The sequence below is a fragment of the Benincasa hispida genome, chromosome 7 (assembly GCF_027475165.1).
Source record: "Benincasa hispida cultivar pf3 chromosome 7, pf3_genome.v1.1, whole genome shotgun sequence".
NCBI classification, from domain to species: domain Eukaryota; kingdom Viridiplantae; phylum Streptophyta; class Magnoliopsida; order Cucurbitales; family Cucurbitaceae; genus Benincasa; species Benincasa hispida.
The window spans coordinates 46,372,437-46,394,822 of record NC_143484.1 but is presented as its reverse complement, the minus strand read 5'-3'; the positions used below and the strand labels follow the sequence as shown (position 1 = coordinate 46,394,822).

Genomic DNA, 22,386 nt, shown 5'->3' with positions numbered 1-22,386 from the left:
GTTGCCTTATCCATAGTCAATGCCAGATGGACTGCGCTTCGGTTTAGCGTCTCCGGCGAAATGCTTAGCTTCATTTCTACTCTCGTCGTTGCCTTTTCACCTTCATAACTTCTTTCCCGCTTTTTCTCCTCTGCATTTCTGTTCATCCAATCTCCCATCCATCTTTCTCTGATCATTGTGTGATTCGGAAAATCAAGAACAGAAGAAGAGAACAACCAGTATGGCAACGCCGCTTTGTGATTCACCAATGGTGAAGCACTGCCACCCTTCCCTTTCATCTCAATCTTGCAAGTTTCTCCTCTCTTTTGATGCATTCTCTCTGAAATCCCATCTTCGCTCCGCATTTATCCATAAATCTGCCTTCCAATTCCGATCCAGAACTTCTAATTTGGCGTATTCTACAAAACGGAATGCGCTCCCTGTAGCTTCGCTTGGAGGTTTTTTAGGCGGAATTTTTAGAGGAACTGACACTGGTGAGTCCACTAGACAGCAATATGCTTCAACTGTTGCCGTTATCAATGGATTAGAAGCGCAAATGTCTGCGTTATCGGACTCGCAACTAAGGGACAAGACGTCTACGCTGAAAGAGCGAGCGCAAACGGGCGAGTCACTGGATTCTCTTTTGCCGGTAAGAATCGTAAGCCAATACTCCTTTAATTAACTATTTTTATGTTTATATCTTAACTTCTTCATGTTTGTAATACTACTTCAGAGTCGTTTCAGTAGCGTAGTCATGCGGAATGTTCCGACGATAACCGTCGCTTTAGTAGATTGTATTTGATACTGAAATTTAAATGCCTGTCAAACTCATGCGGAAAGTTCATTTTCGGTCATACTTTGTTCTGAATGCTCTATTGCGAAGTTCTAAGTTTCTAACCGTGTAGTTTTTGCTGCAGGAAGCATTTGCTGTTGTGAGAGAGGCTTCGAAGAGGGTATTGGGGCTCCGGCCGTTTGATGTTCAACTGATAGGTAAATTATCTACGCTACATTTTCTCTGTTGCCTTTTCTCTATATGAATAGTTCTCTGTCATCTGTTATGAATTAGCTTTATTTAGCAGTTTTCTACTGCGTCTGCAAGTTCGTGATGAGAGTTATTTACTGCGAATTCTTCAGTGATTTCTCTTTATAATGTACAACGTTCCTTATCAGGAAAAAAAAACGGAAATACAGAAATAGGAATACAATGCCTAATGTTTTGATGGAAGACAAGATCATACTATTATTGGATGATGGAACATAAAAACGGATGGGAGATGAGGGCATCTAACTCCATGAGGGTTACACAAACCACTGGTTGACATCTATAAATAAATAATCATGTATCCAAGAAGTAAGAAGGAAAAAGAACTCCTTGAAGCCTCAAATTTAATGTACCAGTAATGGTTTTTGGTGTATATGTTATGTAAGGAACTTGGAAGCTTTAGAATTTTACTGATTGTTTGATACTCTTTTTCGATTTTTGAGGAGGACACATTGGGAGGTTAAAATCTCCAAGTAAAACATTGTTGGTTGCTCATATCAGGATTAACACCATTTGCTCTTATCAGGATTGACACCATTTATTCTGTCTTGGACTTCAGTAGTGTGTTCATCATAAACATGCAGGAGAGGATTTAGATGGTATGCTATAGAGATGTTAGTTTATTGAAGTAGTTTAGGGAAGATTCTTATTTCTTGGAGATATTCAGAGTGAGGTTGGCTTTGAGTAGGCCCTGTAACATGATGTTGGAGGAGGTGCTCTTATATTCACCGTTCTAGGATAGAAGAAAGGCTTTTCCCTAGTTGTTTGTTTTGGCTTTTATGTGGAATATAAAGTTATAGAGATTGAGAATCTTTAAGGGTGTAGGGGCGCCTAAGAGGAGATGTAGAAGGGCATTTGTTCACTTCAATTCTCCCTTTGGGTGTTTACGGCTCATTAATTTTGTAATATCTTTTGTTTTTATTCTTGAAAACTGGACCTCTTTTTATAATTTTTTGTTGGCTTCCTTTAGTTTGGGTTTTGTTTTTATCATAGCCCGTTATCGTAATCTCATTCTTATGAAAGTTTGGTTTTTTGTTAAGAAATAGTATTGGAATGTCAGTTTTATTTTTTAATCAATATTTCGGTAAACTAGTTACTACATTTTTACTTTGGAAATACTGTATACAAATAAAGGAAGGTTTGCTTGATCCATTCCTTCTTACATATCTAAATTTCAACTGCATATCGAATTCTTGATACCGAAGCATTATTATGAACAGTGCACTTATTAAGGTACAAACGTTTTAGTTTCTTAGTTCTTTTCTTGCAGGTGGCATGGTTCTTCATAAGGGAGAAATAGCAGAGATGAGAACTGGAGAAGGAAAGACCTTAGTTGCTATTTTACCAGCTTATTTGAATGCTTTAACTGGAAAAGGAGTTCATGTTGTTACTGTTAATGATTATCTGGCCAGGCGAGACTGTGAGTGGGTTGGTCAAGTCCCTCGTTTTCTTGGACTGAAGGTTGGCCTCATTCAACGTATGCCTCATTCCTTTTTGAATCTCCAAAAACCAAATTACATTTTTCACTAAGTAGTTGGACGAACATTCTCACTTCTGATTCCTATGCAGGTTCTATGTTTTTAAATTTGTAAGTACTGGTCTCCTGGCTATTTGTTTAATGATACCTGGAAGTTCAGAATCCAGTTTTTTTCATTACCATTCTTTACTCCACGTTAGATATCCCATCAGCTATGGCAATAACAAATATTTTAAAGTACATCTAGACCTTGAGAACAATTATTTTATTAAGAACTTGTTTGGTAGGCAATAGGAAATTCAGAAGATGTATTATAATTTAAACAATTGTTTTAAATTTGTTTGATGCTATATTTATAAACCGTAAAACTGATTGTAGTTACCCACTAAATATTAAGTTGAATATGAACTTTTATTAACCCAGTTTTTAACATGGCTTTTGTTAATTTTTTTTGTACAACTATTATTTTGTAATATTATATAATTTATAGTACATTACATAATACATATTTTAATTTAAAAAAAATTAATTGTGTTTATAATATGAAATACTATATTTCTAAATGTTTTTATCCTTTTATAATATAATTTTGCATATCAAAATTTTAAATGCAAAATCTGAATACACTAAAAACATAAAAACATAAAAATTAAGTATTTTATATTATTCTTAAAACGATATTGTACAATACAAATTAAGTACTTGCTCAAATGAAATCGTTATTATTCTTAAATCATCATTGTACATTGTTGTGAATATACATTACATGACATAAGTGGTTTATGCTAGTTTCTTAAGAACCAATGTTTTACTGTCTTTTTTCCATATTGAGGCGTGGAGCTATTTTCCCTTTTCTCTCGCACTTTCTGGTTCCATCTGCCACTCCATAAATTTTAAAATTCTATCTATATTTGTTTGGACTCACTTAGTGTTTCATTGCCCTGTCATTTAACCCCTCACCAAAATTTTGTACAGAGAATATGACAAGTGAAGAAAGAAGGGAGAATTACCTAAGTGATATTACCTATGTCACTAATAGCGAGCTTGGTTTTGATTACTTGAGGGACAATCTTGCCACGGAAAGTAATCCTTGACTTATTTGCTTGCTTTGAGTTGCATTTTATTTGGTCTGTTCCGATCAAATCACCTAAATGCATCTGTAACATGTGCAGAGTGTCGAAGAGCTTGTCTTAAGAGATTTCAATTACTGTGTGATTGATGAGGTTGATTCTATCCTCATTGATGAAGCAAGAACCCCGCTCATTATATCTGGCCCCGCAGAAAAACCTAGTGATAGATATTATAAAGCTGCAAAGCTGGCTTCTGCTTTTGAACGTGATATACATTACACTGTAAGATTACCAATTATGTTTCTTAAGAAGATAGCTTATTAAAAATAATTGTTCTTACTTAGTGTGTGGCTTAGCTATGGTAATTGATCAGATTTGTCTACATGTGATTTTAAGAAGATAGCTTATTTCCCTCACAGAGTGAAGATTTGCTTGCTTTGTCAAGTGATAAAAAGTAGGGACAAACAAGAATATAAAATTGTAATAGTTGTGCTGTAATTGTTGCAGGTGGATGAGAAACAGAAGACTGTGCTGCTGACAGAACAAGGTTATGAAGATGCTGAGGAAATTCTGGATGTTAAAGACTTGTATGATCCTCGAGAACAATGGGCATCATACGTTCTTAATGCAATAAAAGCTAAAGAACTATTTCTAAGAGACGTCAATTACATAATTCGTGGTAAAGAGGTCCTAATTGTAGATGAGTTCACTGGTAGAGTGATGCAGGTAATTTTTCTGAATTCATCTGTATCCTCAGGAATACATTATATTTGATTGTACCCATGCATGGTTTGGCTTTTCATTTTCTCTCTTTATCTGAGAATTAAAACATACACGCTAGAAAAGTGATCTCATCTCATGAGTAGGTCATCTGCTTCGGTGTTGTTTTATGGCATATTCTTATATGACCAGTTCTATTTTATAAAAGTTTCAGCTACCTATTTGTATGAAATAACTGGAATGAAATGAGCTACAAATTGTTAATTGTAAGTTAGAGGACCATCCTACAGGGTTACGTACGTTTCAACTAAATATTAGAATAGTGATTCTTTCATCTTTTCGTGCCTTTTCTGTTTGGTTTTAGCTTATATTTTTGTATGTCCTCTTTTGTACTGTACCTCCATTCCTTTTGATATTTGCCCATATTTTTATTTTAACGATATTGAAAGAAGAAGACGACATAATATTTACGTGGAAAACCCTAGAACAGAGAGAAAAACCACGATAGAATAGTACTTTTTATTATTCTTTTCTTATCAAAATACAAGAGAGGGCATAGGTATAAATAGATCTGTAGGAAACCCTAATATAGCCTAGGGCAAAGTAAAAATTCTAAAATACCCTTAGGGTTAATACATAACGGCCCTCTATTTTCAACACTCCTCACTCCCCCTCAAGTTATGCCGTAGATATCAATAAGACCCAACTTGCTAACACAAGAATCAAAGCTTTACCCGAGTAACACTTTGGTGAGAATATTAGCAACCTGTTGACGAGAAGGAATGTAAGGGATACAAATATTGCCACTGTCCAGTCTTTTTTTGACGAAGTGTCTATCGATTTCCACGTGTTTTGTTCTATCATGTTGAATCGGATTGTTGACTATGCTTATCGTTGCTTTATTATCACAATAGAGCTTCAGGAAGATCACTGTCTTAATGGAGATCAGACAAAACTTTCTTTAACCAGATTTCTTTACATATTCCCAGACTCATGGCTCTGTATTCTGCTTCAGCACTGCTTCTAGTTCTAGCAACCAGACCTTGCTTCTTACTTCTCCAAGTAACAAGATTATCCCACACAAAAGTACAATACCCAGATGTCGATCTTCTGTCTATAACAAAACCTGCCCAATCAAAGTTGGTGTACGCCTCAATACATCGTCTGCTGGTTTTCCCCAGACCCTTACCTGGAGTAGTTTTCAAATACCTCGGGATTCGATTTATAGCCTTCATATGTTCTTCGTAAGGTGCCTACATAAACTGACTAACTATACTGACAGCGTAGGATATATCTGGTATAGTATGGGATAAGCAAATCAATTTCTCACTAGACGTTGGTTTCTCTCTTTATTGACAGGAACTTTGTTAATAGAATCACCCAGCTTAGCATTGAATTCTATTGGAGTATCAATAGGTTTACATCCAGTCATACCTGTTTCTTTCAATAAATCAAGTGTATATTTCCGTTGAGAAAGAGAAATCTCCTCTCTTGATTTTGCCACTTCCATTCCTAGAAAATACCTTAATCTCCCAAGGTCTTTAATCTCAAACTCCTCAAGCATTTTCCTTCTTGATAATCTCAGCAGCATCATCCCCTTACAGAACAATATCGTCTATTACACAATAAGAACAACAATCTTCCTTGATATTGACCTTTTTGTGAACAAGGTGTGATCAGAGTGCCCCTGCCCCTGAGTAAAACCTTGGGACTTAACAAAGGTAGTGAACCTGTCAAACCAAGCTCTCAGAGACTGTTTCAAACCATATAGAGACTTCCTGAGTTTACATACCTGATGGTCAAATTGGGCTTCAAAACTAGGAGGATGGCTCATATAAACCTCTTCCTCTAATTCACCATTTAGAAATGCATTCTTCAAATCGAGTTGATGGAGAGACCAGTCTTTGTTAACTTCCACTGAAAGGAGAACTCGAATTGTATTTAGCTTCGCTATAGGAGAAAAAATCTCTGAGTAGTCTATTCCAAAAGTCTGAGTAAACCCTTTCGCAACCAATTTGGCCTCGTACCTGTCAAGAGTTCCATTAGACTTATACTTTATGGTGAACACCCACTTGCATCCAACTGTCTTATGCTCTTTAGGAAGAGCAACATGATCCCATGTATTGTTCTTTTCAAGAGCTCTCATCTCTTCCATGACGACAGCCTTCCATTCAGGAACCTCCATTACTACATGTATATTGTTTGGTATCATTACAGTAAAATAGAGAGTACCCAGACTCGTAGTGAGAGCTCTGAACTCGGGAGATAAATTATAGTAAGATAGAAAGCTATGCATGGGATATTTGGTGCAAGACCTATTACCCTTTCTCAACGCAATGGGTAGATCCAAAGAGGCATCATAACTCTCTATTTTGTCAGATCCCTCATCAGTAAGAGGATAATGGTCACACTCAGTTCCCTGCGGTAGAGTCTCATCCTCTGGTGCTTCTTCCAAAGACTCATCCCTACTTGCAACTTTGTCATTTCCTAGAGTTATCACATCAATTTTGTCACTCCCAACCACATCCACATCACACATATCACCCTCGATACAAGCATCAGTGTTACCAGAAGTTGTCATTCTCACCCACATCACATATATCTCCCTCAACATAGACATCAATATTACCAGAAATAGGAGTACCTTGAGTTGGTGCTGGTTTCAATTCATGGACTGTAGTCGGAGAAGCAACCAGTGGCACTATTTCCTTTTTGATATTTTTCCTGTAGTACGTTATCCAAGGAACCTGTTTAGTAGGTAGGACAGTATCGTTTGTACCAAATATGGGTTCAGGAAGCAAGTCCGTAGGAATTGAAGATGTGGACCAATTAGTTATCTGGGCTTGATGGTGACAAGCAGAATAGTAGACCTCCTCCAGTATGTGAACATTGCAAGAAGCCCTGGCATTAAGGATTAGTGCTGGAAGCTACATGGTCGTCCTCCGGATAGTAGACGTCGTCATTTTAACGATAAGTCAAGTTCTGGCCGAGCACTTGTGAGTGATTCGACAAATGATGCTTCTCAGTCTCAATCTCAGGTGAATAACTAGAATGACTCTGGTATTGTCAGAGTCAGTGCTATTGCCCAGTCAGGTACATTTCAATCCTTCAGCCTTCTTAGTGTTAATGGTAAAAAACCGTGGATTCTTGATTCAGGAGGTACAAATCATTTGACTAGCTCGCATGATCAATTCCTTTCATATTATCCGAGTGCTGACAATGAGAGAATCCGGATTGTCGATGGGTCCTTTGCTCCTGTTGCGGGAAAGGGTCATCTCTCTCCTTTTGAGGGTTTGACCTTACAAGATGTGTTACATGTCTCGAAAATTTCATGCAACTTACCATCTATCAGTAAGATTACTAGAGATTTGGATTATCAAGTTGTATTCTCACCCGATACTGTTTCCTTTCAGAACTTGAGTTCGGGGACGACGATTGGCACTGCCCGACACGATAGGGGGTTCTATTTCCTTAATGTTGATGCTTCCTTTAGGAATTGTTATAGGACTAGTTTAGTATCTTCTTGTTTTCCAACTTCTTAAAAGGATTAAATGTTATGGCATTTTCATCTTGGTCACCCAAGTTTTCAATATATGAAATATTTATTTCCTCATTTATTCCATAATGTTGATGTCTCTTCCTTGCCTTGTGATGTCTGTATTCGTGTTAAACAACATCGGGTCTCTTTTTTATCCCAACCTTACAAACCATCTCAACCTTTTACTCTTATCCATAGTGATGTTTGGGGTCCGTCAAACATCACTACTTCTTCTGGGGAACGTTGGTTCATGACCTTTATCGATGATCACACTCGTCTTACTTGAGTGTTCCTCTTTGCTGATAAAGTGGAAGTATCATCGATATTCCAACAATTTTATACGACTATAGAGACTCAGTTTAACACTAAAATTGTCATCCTTCGCAGTGCACGGTCATAAGTTCTTTAACACCACCTTCCATGATTTTTTGGCTTCTAAAGGAATTGTACATCTTATCAATCGATGCCTTGCCGTGTTCTCCAATTTCAAACTCCTCTTGAGTGCTTCAAAAAGTCATACCCTACCACACGTCTTATTCCCGATGTCCCTCTTCGAGTGTTTGAGTGCATTGCCTTTGTCCATACTCATGGTCCTAACTGCACTAAATTTACCCCTCGTGCTAAAAAATGTGTCTTTGTCGGGTATCTTCTTCACCAACGAGGGTATAAGTGTTACCATCCATCCTCACGAAAATATCTTGTTTCCATGGATGCAACATTTCTTGAGGATAAACCTTTCTTTTCCGTTAGATCCTCCTCCAAACGAACCTCAGAGCAAACTACCATGAGGGAAGGTATTGGTCTTTGTCCCAGTATTTGACTGTGCACAGTATCAAACTTGAAATTCAAACCAGCAAGAAAGTCATAAACACGTAACGTGTACAATCGTTCCATCGTTCCTTGTTTGCACTCATGGACCTGTTTACGCAACGTGTACAATCGTTATGCATTCTGCCTCTTAAAATAACTTTTGTACTGCATCCCAAATATCTCGAGTAGTTGCAGCATAAAGTAAGGGTTTTCCTATCTATGGTTTCATACTGTTAACTAATAACGAATGAAATAAAGAGTCTTCTCCTTTCCAAATGCGCTCATGTGGATCTCCTGGTCTAGGTCTTGGTATCTCACCAGTTAAATATCCAAACTTGTGACGCCCCTCGAGGGCCATCTTGATGGATTGAAACCAGGAAAAATAGTTATGGCCATTCAGTTTCTCTCCTGTAATGAAACTTGCAGAAGTTCCCATAGATCCAGACATAACATTTGTTATAAGCAAAGTAGGAAAGACGGTTACTGAATTTTCTGAATACATCAGTAGATCTAAGGATAAATCGGAATTTGCGGAATTTGGTTGGAGATTTTTAGTTGGCCCAAGAGCTGCCCCAAGAGCGACAATTTGTTGTGGAGACTAGCCAATTGTTGTTGGACCACCATTGGAGATAAGCCCATCGAACCTGAAGCACCATTGCTGCCCGAGAAGGCTGGTTGCTGTCCACTGTGAGAAAATGAGGACTCCCGTTTCAAATGTACACTTACGATCGGGTAAAGATGGCTGCTGTCCATCGTGGGGATCGTCGGTGCTGCTAATGACACCAGCTCTCGGGTAAAGAGCCATCAACGGAAGTGTGACGCTCGACATGGGCTGGCGCTGTTGGGTGATGCTGACGCTCGGGTAGTGCAACGCCGGCATAAATCCAGCAGTCGGGTGGCTTCCGGCATGGGCTGGGTTTGGTAGACTGGCGATTGGCAGAAGCCCACTTGGGCTTGGGATCTGGTAAGTTTCTGGCAGCTGCAGGTGGCCGGGATGTCGGCTGGCCGAGAAGGAGAGGCAGTGTCATTTAGAGGTAATGATCGATGGCTGCTTGCACGGCGGCGGTATGGGCTGCATCGACAGTGGTGGCAGCTGCTTCTGTTGGTGAAGATTGAGAGACCACAGGCTGATTTTCGTCAACAATGGCTAGGGTTTCATCACCATGCTCTAATACCATATCGGAAGAAGAAGAAGACACAATATTTACGTAGAAAACCCTAGAACAGGGAGAAAAAACCACAATAGAAGAGTACTTTTTATTATTCTTTTCTTATCAAAATACAAGAGAGGGCATAGGTATAAATAGATCTATAGGAAACCCTAATACAGTCTAGGGTAAAGTAAAAATGCTAAAGTATAGATACCCTAATACAGTCTAGGGTAAAGTAAAAATGCTAAAATACCATTAGGATTAATACATAACAGCCCTCTATTTTCGACAGATACCATAAAGTGTAAATATTGTAATGTTAACATATATGTCAACTGCTGCATTCAATCATTCATATTACAATATATGTACGTGTACGTCATACTTATTTGTACAGTACAATTTGATGATGGAATTATATTTAACTGTCCAGGGCAGAAGATGGAGTGATGGACTTCATCAAGCAGTCGAAGCAAAAGAAGGTTTACCAATTCAAAATGAAACTGTTACCCTAGCTTCAATAAGTTATCAAAACTTCTTCCTCCAGGTAGATTCCAGGACAATTTTTCTTCTGTAAACTCGATAAGATTTTTCTCGCTTTCCTTGATGCTTCTTCTTTGCACTGTTTGCAGTTCCCAAAGCTGTGTGGAATGACTGGCACTGCAGCAACGGAAAGCACTGAATTTGAGAGTATATATAAGCTCAAAGTCACAATTGTACCTACAAACAAGCCTATGATAAGAAAGGTATTGATAAGCCTGCTCTTCATAAATAGATAATTGTGAGACCTTTGATTGTCATGTGCTTTACATGTGTGCACATGCTAATATGCAGAAAGGCTACGGTTTAACCTTAGTTTCTTTAGAAGTGTTAAGCTAAGTTTCACCCAACTCTGTGGTCCTCACCATACATATGCTCATTTCTTTTTCTTTTTCTTTCTTTCTTTCTTTTCTTTTTTCTTTTTCTTTTTTATTTTATCAGGATGAGTCGGACGTAGTTTTCAGGGCAACAACAGGAAAGTGGCGAGCTGTTGTGGTAGAGATTTCTAGAATGTATAAGACTGGTCGCCCTGTGCTTGTTGGCACAACTAGTGTTGAGCAGAGTGATGCTCTCTCTGAACAGTTGCAAGAAGCTGGAATTCCACATGAGGTCAAGTCTTTCAACAAATAGGCTATTATATGAAATGGGAAGAACTTTATGTTAAGAGGGTTTGAACATAGAACCTCCTACTCTATTACCATTTTAAATTCCACTAAATTCAGAAACTTACTGCAGATTTAATCTCTTAATTAGTATTCTCAACATTGTGTTAAGAACTTGTAAATTTGGTAGAATATGAACGTTGAGCAAGTTTTTACACAATCAATAAACTGGGTGCTAGGCCTCAACTGCAATGCCAAGAGTTCGTTGTTTTTCCTTCCGAAGCTACCATTTGGCTTTGGAAACACCTCAATTACTTTTCAAGGTCTTTATGACTGATTTAGTGCACTTTAATTTCTGAAGGTTCTCAATGCAAAGCCAGAGAATGTTGAGAGAGAAGCAGAAATTGTTGCTCAGAGTGGTCGCCTAGGTGCAGTGACCATTGCTACAAACATGGCTGGACGGGGCACTGATATAATTTTGGGTGGAAATGCCGAATTTATGGCAAGACTGAAGTTACGTGAGCTGCTTATGCCAAGGTATCACCTTCATCTTGTTATGGATTGATATTCCCCTTGTTGAACCTCTTTTGTCCTCAAAGTAATTGCATGGTAAGAAATCAGGAAGATATACACAAACAAGAGAGGACATGTGTATGTGTGCATGTAAGAGAGAGAGAGAGAGAGAGAGAGAGAGATGTATGTTGCACTAGAAGGTCAGACTCTTTGTTTTTGAATGTCAAATAAGCTGCACATGCTCAGACTACACGTCCTTGGTTTTTGGCTTATATTCTATAAGTGCAGTGGGGCCAGGGACGGATGGACGTGTAGAAAACAACAACAATGGGTGGAAGTTAAAGCATAATAGGTCAAGCCTTACAATTTGTGGGAATATTTTATTGCAGACTTGTCAAACTAACTAATGGAGCTTTTGTATCTGTGAAGAAGCCTCCTCCTAAGAAAACATGGAAGGTGCTGTAACGATTTTTATTCTTTGATTTGTACTTTTTTTGTCAATATTTTTACTTGGTTTGTATCTTCTGTTGTATGGTATCCCAGTTGATCTATTTTATTATACATTAGGTGAACGAAAGTTTATTTCCATGTGATCTTTCAAGTGAGAATGCCAAATTGGCTGAAGAAGCCGTACAGTTTGCTGTGAAGACTTGGGGTCAGAAATCACTAACTGAGCTTGAAGCAGAAGAGCGTCTATCTTATTCTTGTGAGAAGGTATATTCTTTAAAACCTGTATTCTTTTCCATCGACAGCTGCAGAATTCTTAGGATTTTATATACTTTTTTTGGCGATTAAGTGAAGCACTTGTTATCATTCCGCCATGACACAACTATAGGTTCTTTTTCTTTGGTGTTCTTTTCTTTTCTTATGAACTTGTAGGGCCCTGCTCAAGATGATGTCATAGCTAAGTTGCGGAATGCATTTTTAGAAATTGTCAAAGAATACAAGGTTTATACTGAGGAAGAAAGGAAGAAGGTCAGTTTTTCCCCTCAAAGAGGAGGAAAATCTATTGCCCGTTTCTTGGTGTTGGTTGTATCTCTTATGTTCTCATCCTTGCAGGTTGTGCTAGCAGGTGGACTCCATGTTGTAGGGACAGAACGACATGAATCCCGACGAATTGATAATCAGGTTGAATTTATGTATTGATGTTGCTGGGATGTAATCCTGTAATAAACAAAGTTTAGACATTTATTTATTTTCTTACTGTGATTTTTCCATTGTCACAATTACTTTATGCTTGTAAAAGATTGTGTATTATTCCTATGGATCTTGAGATGAAATTGGCTTCTCAATATGTATCATTGCAGCTGCGAGGTCGAAGTGGTCGACAAGGGGATCCTGGAAGTTCACGTTTCTTCTTAAGTCTTGAAGATAACATCTTTAGGATATTTGGTGGAGACCGAATTCAGGTTATAATTTATATTTAGCTTAGGTCTTATACTTCAGATTCTGATCCATGATTGTTGATATAGTATTTTTATTTGCATTTGTAGGGTTTAATGAGAGCTTTTAGAGTAGAAGATCTTCCTATTGAATCCCAGATGTTAACAAAAGCACTTGATGAAGCCCAAAGAAAAGTGGAGAACTACTTTTTTGATATCCGGAAGCAGTTGTTTGAGTATGATGAAGTCTTAAACAGCCAAAGAGATCGTGTATACACTGAGAGAAGGCGAGCACTCGAATCAGACAATTTACAATCACTTATTATTGAATATGCTGAGCTAACAATGGATGACATATTAGAAGTGAGTCATATGAACTTTCTTTCATTTCACCGATGCCTGATTTAGTTCAAATATATCAGATGCCTCATTGATTTTAAAAACTACAGGCAAATATTGGTTCTGATACTCCAACTGAAAACTGGGATCTTGAGAAGCTCATAGCAAAAGTTCAACAGTAAGGGCCGGATTCCCATTTATTGTTTATCATCAGCTTTGCGGTTAGGTGGCTAAAAAGGCATGAAGCATAATAGTGATTAAATCTTATGAAGTTTAATTTTCCTGTGCATCAACTTGTTAAATCTACCGCTTGAAATGCTGTAAGTATTCAAACATATAAAAGAAGGGGTAAGAGAGGCCTTTCTGCACAATGTGGGATGGGCCAGGCTGCTGGAGCTTGTTAGCAAGTCGTCAGGTGGGTTCCATCAAGAAGGCTTTTTGAGGATTTGTACGTGCCTGAGAAAGGTAGGTTGTTTGTAGCAATCAGGTTGCTGAAGGGCCGAGCTCGGTAGTGTGGGTTTGTTACCTCTAGCAGAGGGGCACACTAAAATTCAAAATCAGGTTGCTGAAGGTGGAGAGTCCGGTTCTCTTAAATGACCGGGTTATGTAATCTTTCCTTTCGTCCTGTCTAATGTCGTGGTTGATCTCTGTTATTGTTGGTTGAGATTAAAAGAACAGTATATTTCCTTGGATTAGAGTGATGTGTTGTTAAATTCGTATTTTGTAGGTGATACCTTACAAATTCTTTCTGATAGATATTCACATAACCTGATCTTGGTTTCCTTGACTCACATTTCGCTTTGTTTAGGTATTGCTATCTGTTGGACGATTTGACCCCAGAGTTATTAAAGAGTAAATATCCAACGTATGAGAGTTTGCAGAATTATCTTCGTCTACGTGGGCGTGAAGCATACTTACAGAAAAGGGTTTGTACTTGGATAATATATGTGTGTATATATATTATATCTATGTGTATCTCCATCTGATTCTTGCATGTGGTCCACCCCTGACCCGCCTACATTTAGTTTGTTTTGAAGTGCCTTATTTTCATTTTAAGCTCATGCCCTCCTTGATGGCGCTCATCTCTTCATTGTTCAAATTCTTCTTTATCTTTATCTTTATCTTCTTCAACATGACCTTATGAAATTAAAAGTACTGTCTTGTGTGTTGAAGAACAAATTGAAATGATTAGTTATTTTAACCTAACAGCTTAAATTTCTGGGAGTAGTGGTGATTTATCCGTGTTAGCGTATTTGGAGAATTTTGATGTCTGTTTTCTTCCTTGTTGAGCTTGTTCTTAAGTTGTTTTGTTCCCCCCCACTTCTCCCTCAGGAGTTTGTATCCTGAACAATTATTCATTTCCATATGTTCAAAGAAAAAGTTCTGTTAAGAAAATATATGCAAGGTACTCTTACCTAATTATTTTCTCATTTTATTAATAATTAGGATACTGGTGCTCGTGAATGAAAATTAATCTGAATTCACAGGATGCTAAAGCATTATTTTAAAATATTAAATTTCTCCTAGTCTAACAAATTAAAATTTCAAGTTCATTGATATTGTAATACTGTTCCTATTTTCAGGATATTGTAGAGAAGGAAGCGCCGGGACTAATGAAGGAAGCTGAGAGGTTCTTGATCTTGAGCAATATTGACCGATTATGGAAAGAACACCTGCAAGCACTTAAGTTTGTGCAACAAGCTGTAGGTTTACGTGGATATGCACAGCGCGATCCACTTATAGAGTACAAACTTGAGGGCTATAACCTCTTCTTGGATATGATGGCACAGATAAGGAGAAATGTCATTTATTCTATATATCAGGTATATATCCTATTCTGGAAGGACTCTGCTTTTTTTCTTTTAGAAAATTGCAAACTGAAGTATGGGGTAATTGCAATTCCACCCTCACTTTCGATTACAAAAATTGAGTCTTCAAACTTATACAGATGTTAAATCTGGACCTTCAAATCTACCGTTATTCTAGATATTGGATCCTAAATGATGAAAGCTGAACCTCAAACTTATCTCATTGTTACATATTTGAGAGTCTAGTTTTAACACTTATTTAAGTTTGAGAACTCAATTTTTACCATTGAAAGATTAAGGGTATAATTGTAACTACCATCATACTTTAGGATGGTTTTTTTTTCAATTTGTCCTTTTTTCTTTTAAGATATGTGGGATGAGAAGTAAACCTCTGACTTCGAGCTTGATATCCTAAGGACTATGTCAATTGAGCTATGTATGCTTGTACACTCTTTGATCCTCTCTCTTTTCAGCACTTTCCTATATTTTTATTACAAATTTTCTTTACTCGTCATTCGGCAGTTCAAACCGGTGCTTGTAAAGAAGGATCGGGATGCTGGAAGGAAGGAGAAGTCGGAAGAAGTTGTAGCCAATGGTAGAGGCACAGATAATAATAATTCAGGTCCAGTTGCTGCTGAATCGTCTTCTTCAGCTACCAGCCCCAAAACAACTGCATAAATACTGCAGTTTCCCTTCTTGTGCTTCAGAACTTATATCGGCATAAATTCTGAGTATAGGAGGATTCTTTTGAAGCCTTGCTTGCATGAGCATTTAATTCAAGGTAGTTGGGTACGTTTGCATGAACGTGGGGGTTTGTAGATTTGAATTTTTGTTCATGTCCTTGTATGGTGAATCCAAGATATGTAAAATATAATTTTGTAGAAATTTTGGTCTAATAAGAAATGAAAAATACTTGCAATCTTTCTTTCTTTTTACATCTCATGACGTTGTCCAATCATTGTTTGCCACATGATTAATTCTTCTAACATCATTTTCAAAATATTTTAAATCTTTTTCTTGTGTGATGAAAATGAGATGTACAAAGATGGTATAGATCCAAGTATTTCTTGAGAAATTGGCTTAATTGGTGCATTTAGTAATCAGTATGTGTGTAAAGAAAAATACTAGTTGGTTGGGTTGCATCTATCTTGGGAAGATTTTTAATATTCTCCGAGTACCATCCTCCTTCCACATTATATAATAGTCTTCATAAACGTCAATAGACTCCACATTATTCATAGAGTCTAGCACAAAAAAAAAATAGCTACATTTCGGTTGTTGCATTTTCAAAAAGCCTACGATTTAGTTTCTTTGCAAAAATGTCTAATCCTTCATTTTAGTAGAATTTGTTGGATTAGTTGTGATAATAATATCTGCAACTAAGATTGTACTATTTTTTAGTTGCTTCAATCCTTATTAAAAGTGAGAACTAACAAACAAAATCTTATCACATGTAAAATAAGAACAAATATAAAATTTTAATTAAATCAAACAAAATCAAATACGACAATCCTCACCTAATACAATCTCAAATTCAAAATTATTAATTTTCCTTCACTAATCCTCAAATTCATAGACAAATATATGCATGTTATATATATGTACTGGGAAAAATGATGCTAGTATTACTCAGTATATATAGACATCTTATAGGACCTATAACGTGCATAAAAATAGATACATGCATTTATATAAATACATCTAAGTACAATTAACAAAATAAATACCAACTATCTAAGGGTAAATAAATAGTTGAAAATTGTTACCCTCTAACTATTCCCAATCTCACAAACAACTTATAGGATTGACTGAGGGGTAAATAAATATCTGAAAAAACTTGTCTTGTGGATGAATTTCATGATGCATATATGCATAAATATAATGGGTTACATTATAAATAACATGGAGTATATATGAATTTATAATAATTATTCAATAAAAGTGGGATTACAATGGTGTATACAAACGACTTGACTTATATGGGATTACAATGGTATACATACAAGGTTTTTAGTAATGGTTGCATGCAAGAATTAAAACTAGACTGTCTCAATGGTTTCGTAGAGCGCATTCCTCCTTTTGGAATTCAAAAACCACCTTACCATCCAATCTCAAACCTTAAAAGAAAAACTCATCAAACCCTTTAATTTGTTTCCCTGATTACGATTGCAATCGAAATGTAGAACTTCTAATAGAGTTTGTTAACAATGTTGTACATTAGAGATGATGAAGATGCACAACACCATGCCTGAAAATTTGCATAAGTTCTGTTTACTTGGTTTGATAGAAGGCACAATTGAGATAGGACCAAAGACAAGCAAAGATAGAAACTTCACCAACGGATATTATATTTTTCTCTCATTCCTTCACCATGATCTACCTTCTTTGTTTCTATTTTTATTGCTGTAATAAGAAGACGAACATATAGTAAACAAAAAAAATTAAAATGAGGAATCCCAACCTAAATATAGACAATAAAAAAATAATATATACAAATATCTACAATTTTGCGTTGGTTTTAGATTATAGAGGATATATATTATTCTAATCATCCTCAAAATCCCTTATTTTTAACAGAAACAATCATGGTAAATCTGTAAATAACTAGATGTATAAGGTATAACTAGAAAAAGAAATATTCACCCTCCCCTAAAAATCTGGTAGGCATTTTTGCAATGTTATTGACAATCTAAGCATATCTGAACCTTGGGTACTTTAGGAAGGCATTTCTTATAATTTTCCATTCTTAAAAGTGTACTGACTTGGCACATGACAAATAGGAGTACGGAAAATTTGTAACGGGTTCTTCTTATATCATCAATCGCAGCTGATGGTAATCTTTTTCACTTATCTTTATGTAGCTCATAAGTTGAATTGTTATTTATCAGTTGTGTAATAAAATTTAGGGTTGCATGGGCTAAGGTGCAGCCATATTACCTGTGTTGTGTAAATAAATTGTCACATGTTAATATTATAGTAATGATGATGCCGAGAAAGATTTCTTTGGGAAGAAGAATTCAAGAATAGTTACACAACTTACAACTACTCCCCACATACAGAAAGAACATTATCTTGGGGAGGCTACACTCTCTTCCTTCTTAATGATGGAGCATAAAACCTGTCTTGAAATGTAGGTCTCAAGCTCTTTGGAAACTTGTGTCAACTTCAGGTCAAAATTGCTTCTGTATTTGTTGTGTTTAGGGGACATGGATACCGAAGTGACCGAGGTCGTGTTCAGTGAGCCAGAGAAGCGCTTCCTCGGGCTCGAAAAACTTCCAGGAGAACCAGTAGGTACCTTTCCCTTACCATTCCCTATGCTCCTCCTCCTTCCATCTATATCATCACAATTACTAGTACTTGTAACATTATTTGTAAGTAAGCCAGATTTTGTTTCTAGTGGCAAAGGCTTCAGGTAGTTGTGTTTGGATCTCTCAAGTTTTTCCTTGGCTTTCTCAGCTGCTGCAAGAGCCTTATCTCTGCTTAAAGTTATCAGTTTCCATGGATTGATACTGATACGAAGGCCTTGTTTTCTGGTGGATGGAGTCTCAGGATCTGCATCTATTTTTATGGACAACTTTTTTGAGTCCTGAACGTACAACACAAGAGATTAAGGCATCTCATTTATCGACTATCAAAAGACGGCAGTCTGTAGCTAGGAAAATTTCTACAACTACGATAGTTCCATTCATTATTTGTCACAAAAGTAGTATTGAATTATGCAGTACCTATGAGATAAATTAATAATAAATTAATGCTTAAAATATCATTTATTTAGGTTCTTAAGTTTGTTCAATTTTAGTCATTTTACTTGATTGTCCAATTTTAGTCCATTTATTTTCAGAGTATAGGAATTAAAATGTTATTTTAACCTAAATTAATATACCGACGTGCCAATTATGAATAGGTACTACCACAATTACCTCTGCGACTTGTCCTCCTTGGCACTTGACAAAACGTGACACCAAACTCGGCTTTCTCTCGGGCGAATCGAAATTGTCGTCGGAAGAGAAATCGGAGTAGTCTTCATCGAATGACTCTTCAATAATGGATTGGCTCTCCTCTTTCATGGCCAGTATGTAGTCATATGTTCTCATTCCCTGAAACCAGTGGTTAAATAAATATATTGAAGAACAGACTGATCCTTGAACGCTATAATCAATCAAGAGAGTGGAAAAAGAAAATCATAAAAATGCACCTTTTGTATGAGCACTATGTGAAAGAAAAATAGTTGTCCAAGTGCTGCTGAACCATAAGCAGTCATCAACACAAGCAAGACCTGTCGTGCCATTTGAGGAATTCGATTAATTTGTGTTAAACCAACCAAGAATATACTTTTGATAATTCAATATAGTATGAAAATTGAGTTTAAAAATGTGAAAATCAAACATTGAATTGATTTTGAGTGATCAAGGACATATATGTAAGTCGAAACATGTTTCAAAATCAATTTTAATAGCATGAAAACATTAAATTAATGTTGAATCAATAAAAACGTGTTTTAGAACACTTGTGATCATGACGAAGTAATTTTAACCATTTTAAGATCATTCCCAAACATGCACTAAATGTGTTTTCCAGTGATTTTAAACGACGACAAAAAGTGATTTCAATTATTTCAAAATCATTCCTCAATACGGACTTACTGTAATTGTAGCAAGTGCTTCTCTCGGAAAGTCTACATGTAGCCTTCTTCGCAGCTCCATTTCCATTCCCATCTTGTCTACAAAACACCTTACGAATACGACAATGGCCATTCCTCCTTCGATAGCTAGCTGTATCCACCCGAATTTGTTTTGTTAAGCAGATGATAGAACCATAGTTTGACAATACTCAAAGTAAGGAAACTAACCATCAACAATACGGATATCATCAGAAGAAAGAACGTGGTATAGTTCTTTTTCCCAACACAGTTGTTTAGCCACTGGAAACAATTAAAAACAACAGGGGAATCAAGAAAGGCATCGGTTGAGACATGAAATTGAATGTGATATGTGAGATACTTATATATTACCCTGCAATGGTGATCAAATCCTTCGACGCAACGGTTGCAGGTTCGACAGTGCTTGCTGTGTCTTTGCACCTGCATTGCATGGAGGGATCGATAAGAGTTATAGCCAGTATTTTTTAAAGCTCAAGACGCAATAAAACACAATTGTCTATTAAGGCTTAAGTATAAGGCGCAGAAAGAAAATACAGTTTTTTTTTCCTTTTTTTGTGAGGTGTACTGCATAAAAAAATCTAAGAAAAAACAAATTTTGCATTTAAGCTTAGTAAATTTGATTTTTCATAATCAATAAAGAAGGAAAAACTAAACTAATGTTATTTTAAAAAGTAATAATAAAAAGAAAGACCTTGAGGCTTCACAAAAGGCGTGTGCCTTATTCTGCGAGCCTCACCAAGGCATGCGCCCGATAGGACCTTTTAAAACATTGGTCATAACCAGCTGTTAACATGGTTACTCTTCTCACTACCCTCAGTTATCTAATATAACATCAGAGCCCATAAATCTAAACGGGCATTCAGTCAAAACAAAAGTTGGACTCAAAGAATGGAGAACTCAAAGAAGCATCATTTGGAGGGAGTATATGTTAACATGGTCTGCTCTTCTGGTTGTTAATGAGTTTTGAGATATAACCTCATGTTATCTAATACCAAGCTTAGATTAGATTGGGTGGGGGCAGTGATACTAATAATAATACTTGTTCATCGGTGGAATCAAACGTTACATTACAGTACATTGCATTACGTACCTCGAAATTACAGAGAGAGCAAAATGTAAAATCATCCTGATTATGATCAGGAGTGATCACATCCTCCTTCATTAAAAGAGGAAAAGGAACCAAAGGCTCCATTTGAGGGCCACTCATCCATGGATCCAAATACTTCCTCCGAATGAATGTTTTCAGAATCTTTCTTTCTACATTCCTAAATCGCCTCGAAACGATTTGCTCCAACATGAATCCAAAATTCAGTTTTGGTTTCGATTTAATCTTTTTCCTTTTTCGGAGGCTGGTTTTGTCAGTTGGGTCAATAGCAGTGCACCTTATGAACAGAAACATAACTGAGAGAACCTGAATAGAAAGACCAAAGGGAAAACAGTAAAGATCCAACGAGTAGTGAAAGAGAGTATTATGAGAAAAATGTAAAGAAACTGCAGAGAATCAACACAGAGATCTATGTGGAGCTACGTCCACGGAAGGGGGCATGGAACAGTTTTAGTGTTAGGGATAATAACTCAGATTACAGATCAAGATACTCCTCTAAACCCTAAGGCTATATTTTCACAAACTATTAATGAGACCCACTTGGTCTTGGAAGAACCATATATCAGATTCAAAACATTTCAAAAGAGAGAGATGAAAAAGAAAAGAAATATATGAAAGGTTGGGCATTATTATTACCAGAAAGGAAAAGAGAGTGGTGAGTGTAGTTTCGGCGATTCTGTTTCCAAGGAAAAGCCCCAAGAAAGTGTAGAAGGAGACTACTAGAAAGCTGAAAATGGCGATACCCACAATCTGAAAGGAAAATAAGGAAATGACTTTTTGTAATGCATATGTAAATAAGTTGAATTGAGAAAGGAAATGCAGTTGGGAAAATAAGAAATTAGGGCAAAAACCTGTAAAGGATGGAGAGGGCGTTGCCAGCCATGGCGTCTCATGATGTTTGTTTCAACTTTGAACAATGAAATGGGCGAGAGAGGAAGGTGGAGTTCACAAAACAACGGAAGCAGACTCCAACGGTCGAATAATCTCGTGTCCAAATTTGAATTTGAATGCCGCTTTCTTTTGCTGTAAAGTGTGAACGATTTTTTTTTTTTTTTTTTGAGAATACGGTAAACGATGTAATAGTTAAATAAATTAAACTAATAATAATAATAATTCTTTCAAAATAATAATTATAATAATAATAATGTGAATTGAGAAATTTTGGACTCCTCACCAACCATCACATCAGTTTTCTTAAATGAATAATAACATGACATATTTTTTAAATTGAACTGTATCTCATTTCTTTCTTCTCCTTTTTGCTAGTTTTTGGACTATTTTAAGTTTGTAATTACCTTAGATGATGTCTAATCTTGGTTGCATTGTTACAACGATTCATTGAGGCTAGTTTTCTAACTTAAAGTCCGATGTAAAATTTATGAAGATTGAACTGTAGTGAAATATATTTGAATTCTCGCATCTTTAATCTTTGTGCTTATTCCTTAGTTTGTGTTTGTGAATTGATTGGCGTTCCAGTCATAAATGAATGTTTAATAGTTAGAAATCGTTGCATAATGTGTAATAATAATGTTTCGATTGCCAAGTAGCAAAAATCGACTCATGAGTGTGTATTGACTATTCTAAAATTTGTACTTGTATGACCAATTTAAGATTAAAGAGAAATCGATTAATTACATTCAGTTATCCAAA

The 22,386-nt window shown here is 36.5% G+C and overlaps 2 protein-coding genes across 2 annotated transcripts; one reads left to right on the top strand and one right to left on the bottom strand.

The window, feature by feature from the left end:
* The first annotated feature begins 21 nt into the window (after nucleotides 1–21).
* AGY1 (Albino or Glassy Yellow 1) lies at nucleotides 22–15,906 on the top strand. Its single transcript, XM_039036064.2, has 20 exons — nucleotides 22–628; nucleotides 897–969; nucleotides 2,292–2,498; nucleotides 3,474–3,577; nucleotides 3,671–3,850; nucleotides 4,076–4,294; nucleotides 10,221–10,334; nucleotides 10,420–10,533; nucleotides 10,769–10,936; nucleotides 11,291–11,466; nucleotides 11,832–11,898; nucleotides 12,010–12,156; nucleotides 12,322–12,417; nucleotides 12,502–12,570; nucleotides 12,750–12,851; nucleotides 12,936–13,187; nucleotides 13,274–13,341; nucleotides 13,972–14,089; nucleotides 14,747–14,986; nucleotides 15,494–15,906. The coding sequence occupies exons 1-20, from the start codon at nucleotides 221–223 to the stop codon at nucleotides 15,647–15,649; spliced, it is 3,078 nt and encodes a 1,025-aa protein (XP_038891992.1). The 5' UTR covers nucleotides 22–220; the 3' UTR covers nucleotides 15,650–15,906.
* A 2,005-nt stretch (nucleotides 15,907–17,911) lies between these two features.
* LOC120081831 (DHHC-type zinc finger family protein) lies at nucleotides 17,912–21,743 on the bottom strand. Its single transcript, XM_039037005.2, has 9 exons — nucleotides 21,588–21,743; nucleotides 21,373–21,486; nucleotides 20,722–21,042; nucleotides 19,983–20,051; nucleotides 19,821–19,892; nucleotides 19,615–19,743; nucleotides 19,167–19,247; nucleotides 18,892–19,068; nucleotides 17,912–18,557 (listed from the first exon to the last, which is right to left on the bottom strand). The coding sequence occupies exons 1-9, from the start codon at nucleotides 21,627–21,629 to the stop codon at nucleotides 18,039–18,041; spliced, it is 1,524 nt and encodes a 507-aa protein (XP_038892933.1). The 5' UTR covers nucleotides 21,630–21,743; the 3' UTR covers nucleotides 17,912–18,038.
* Between the last annotated feature and the right edge of the window lie 643 nt (nucleotides 21,744–22,386).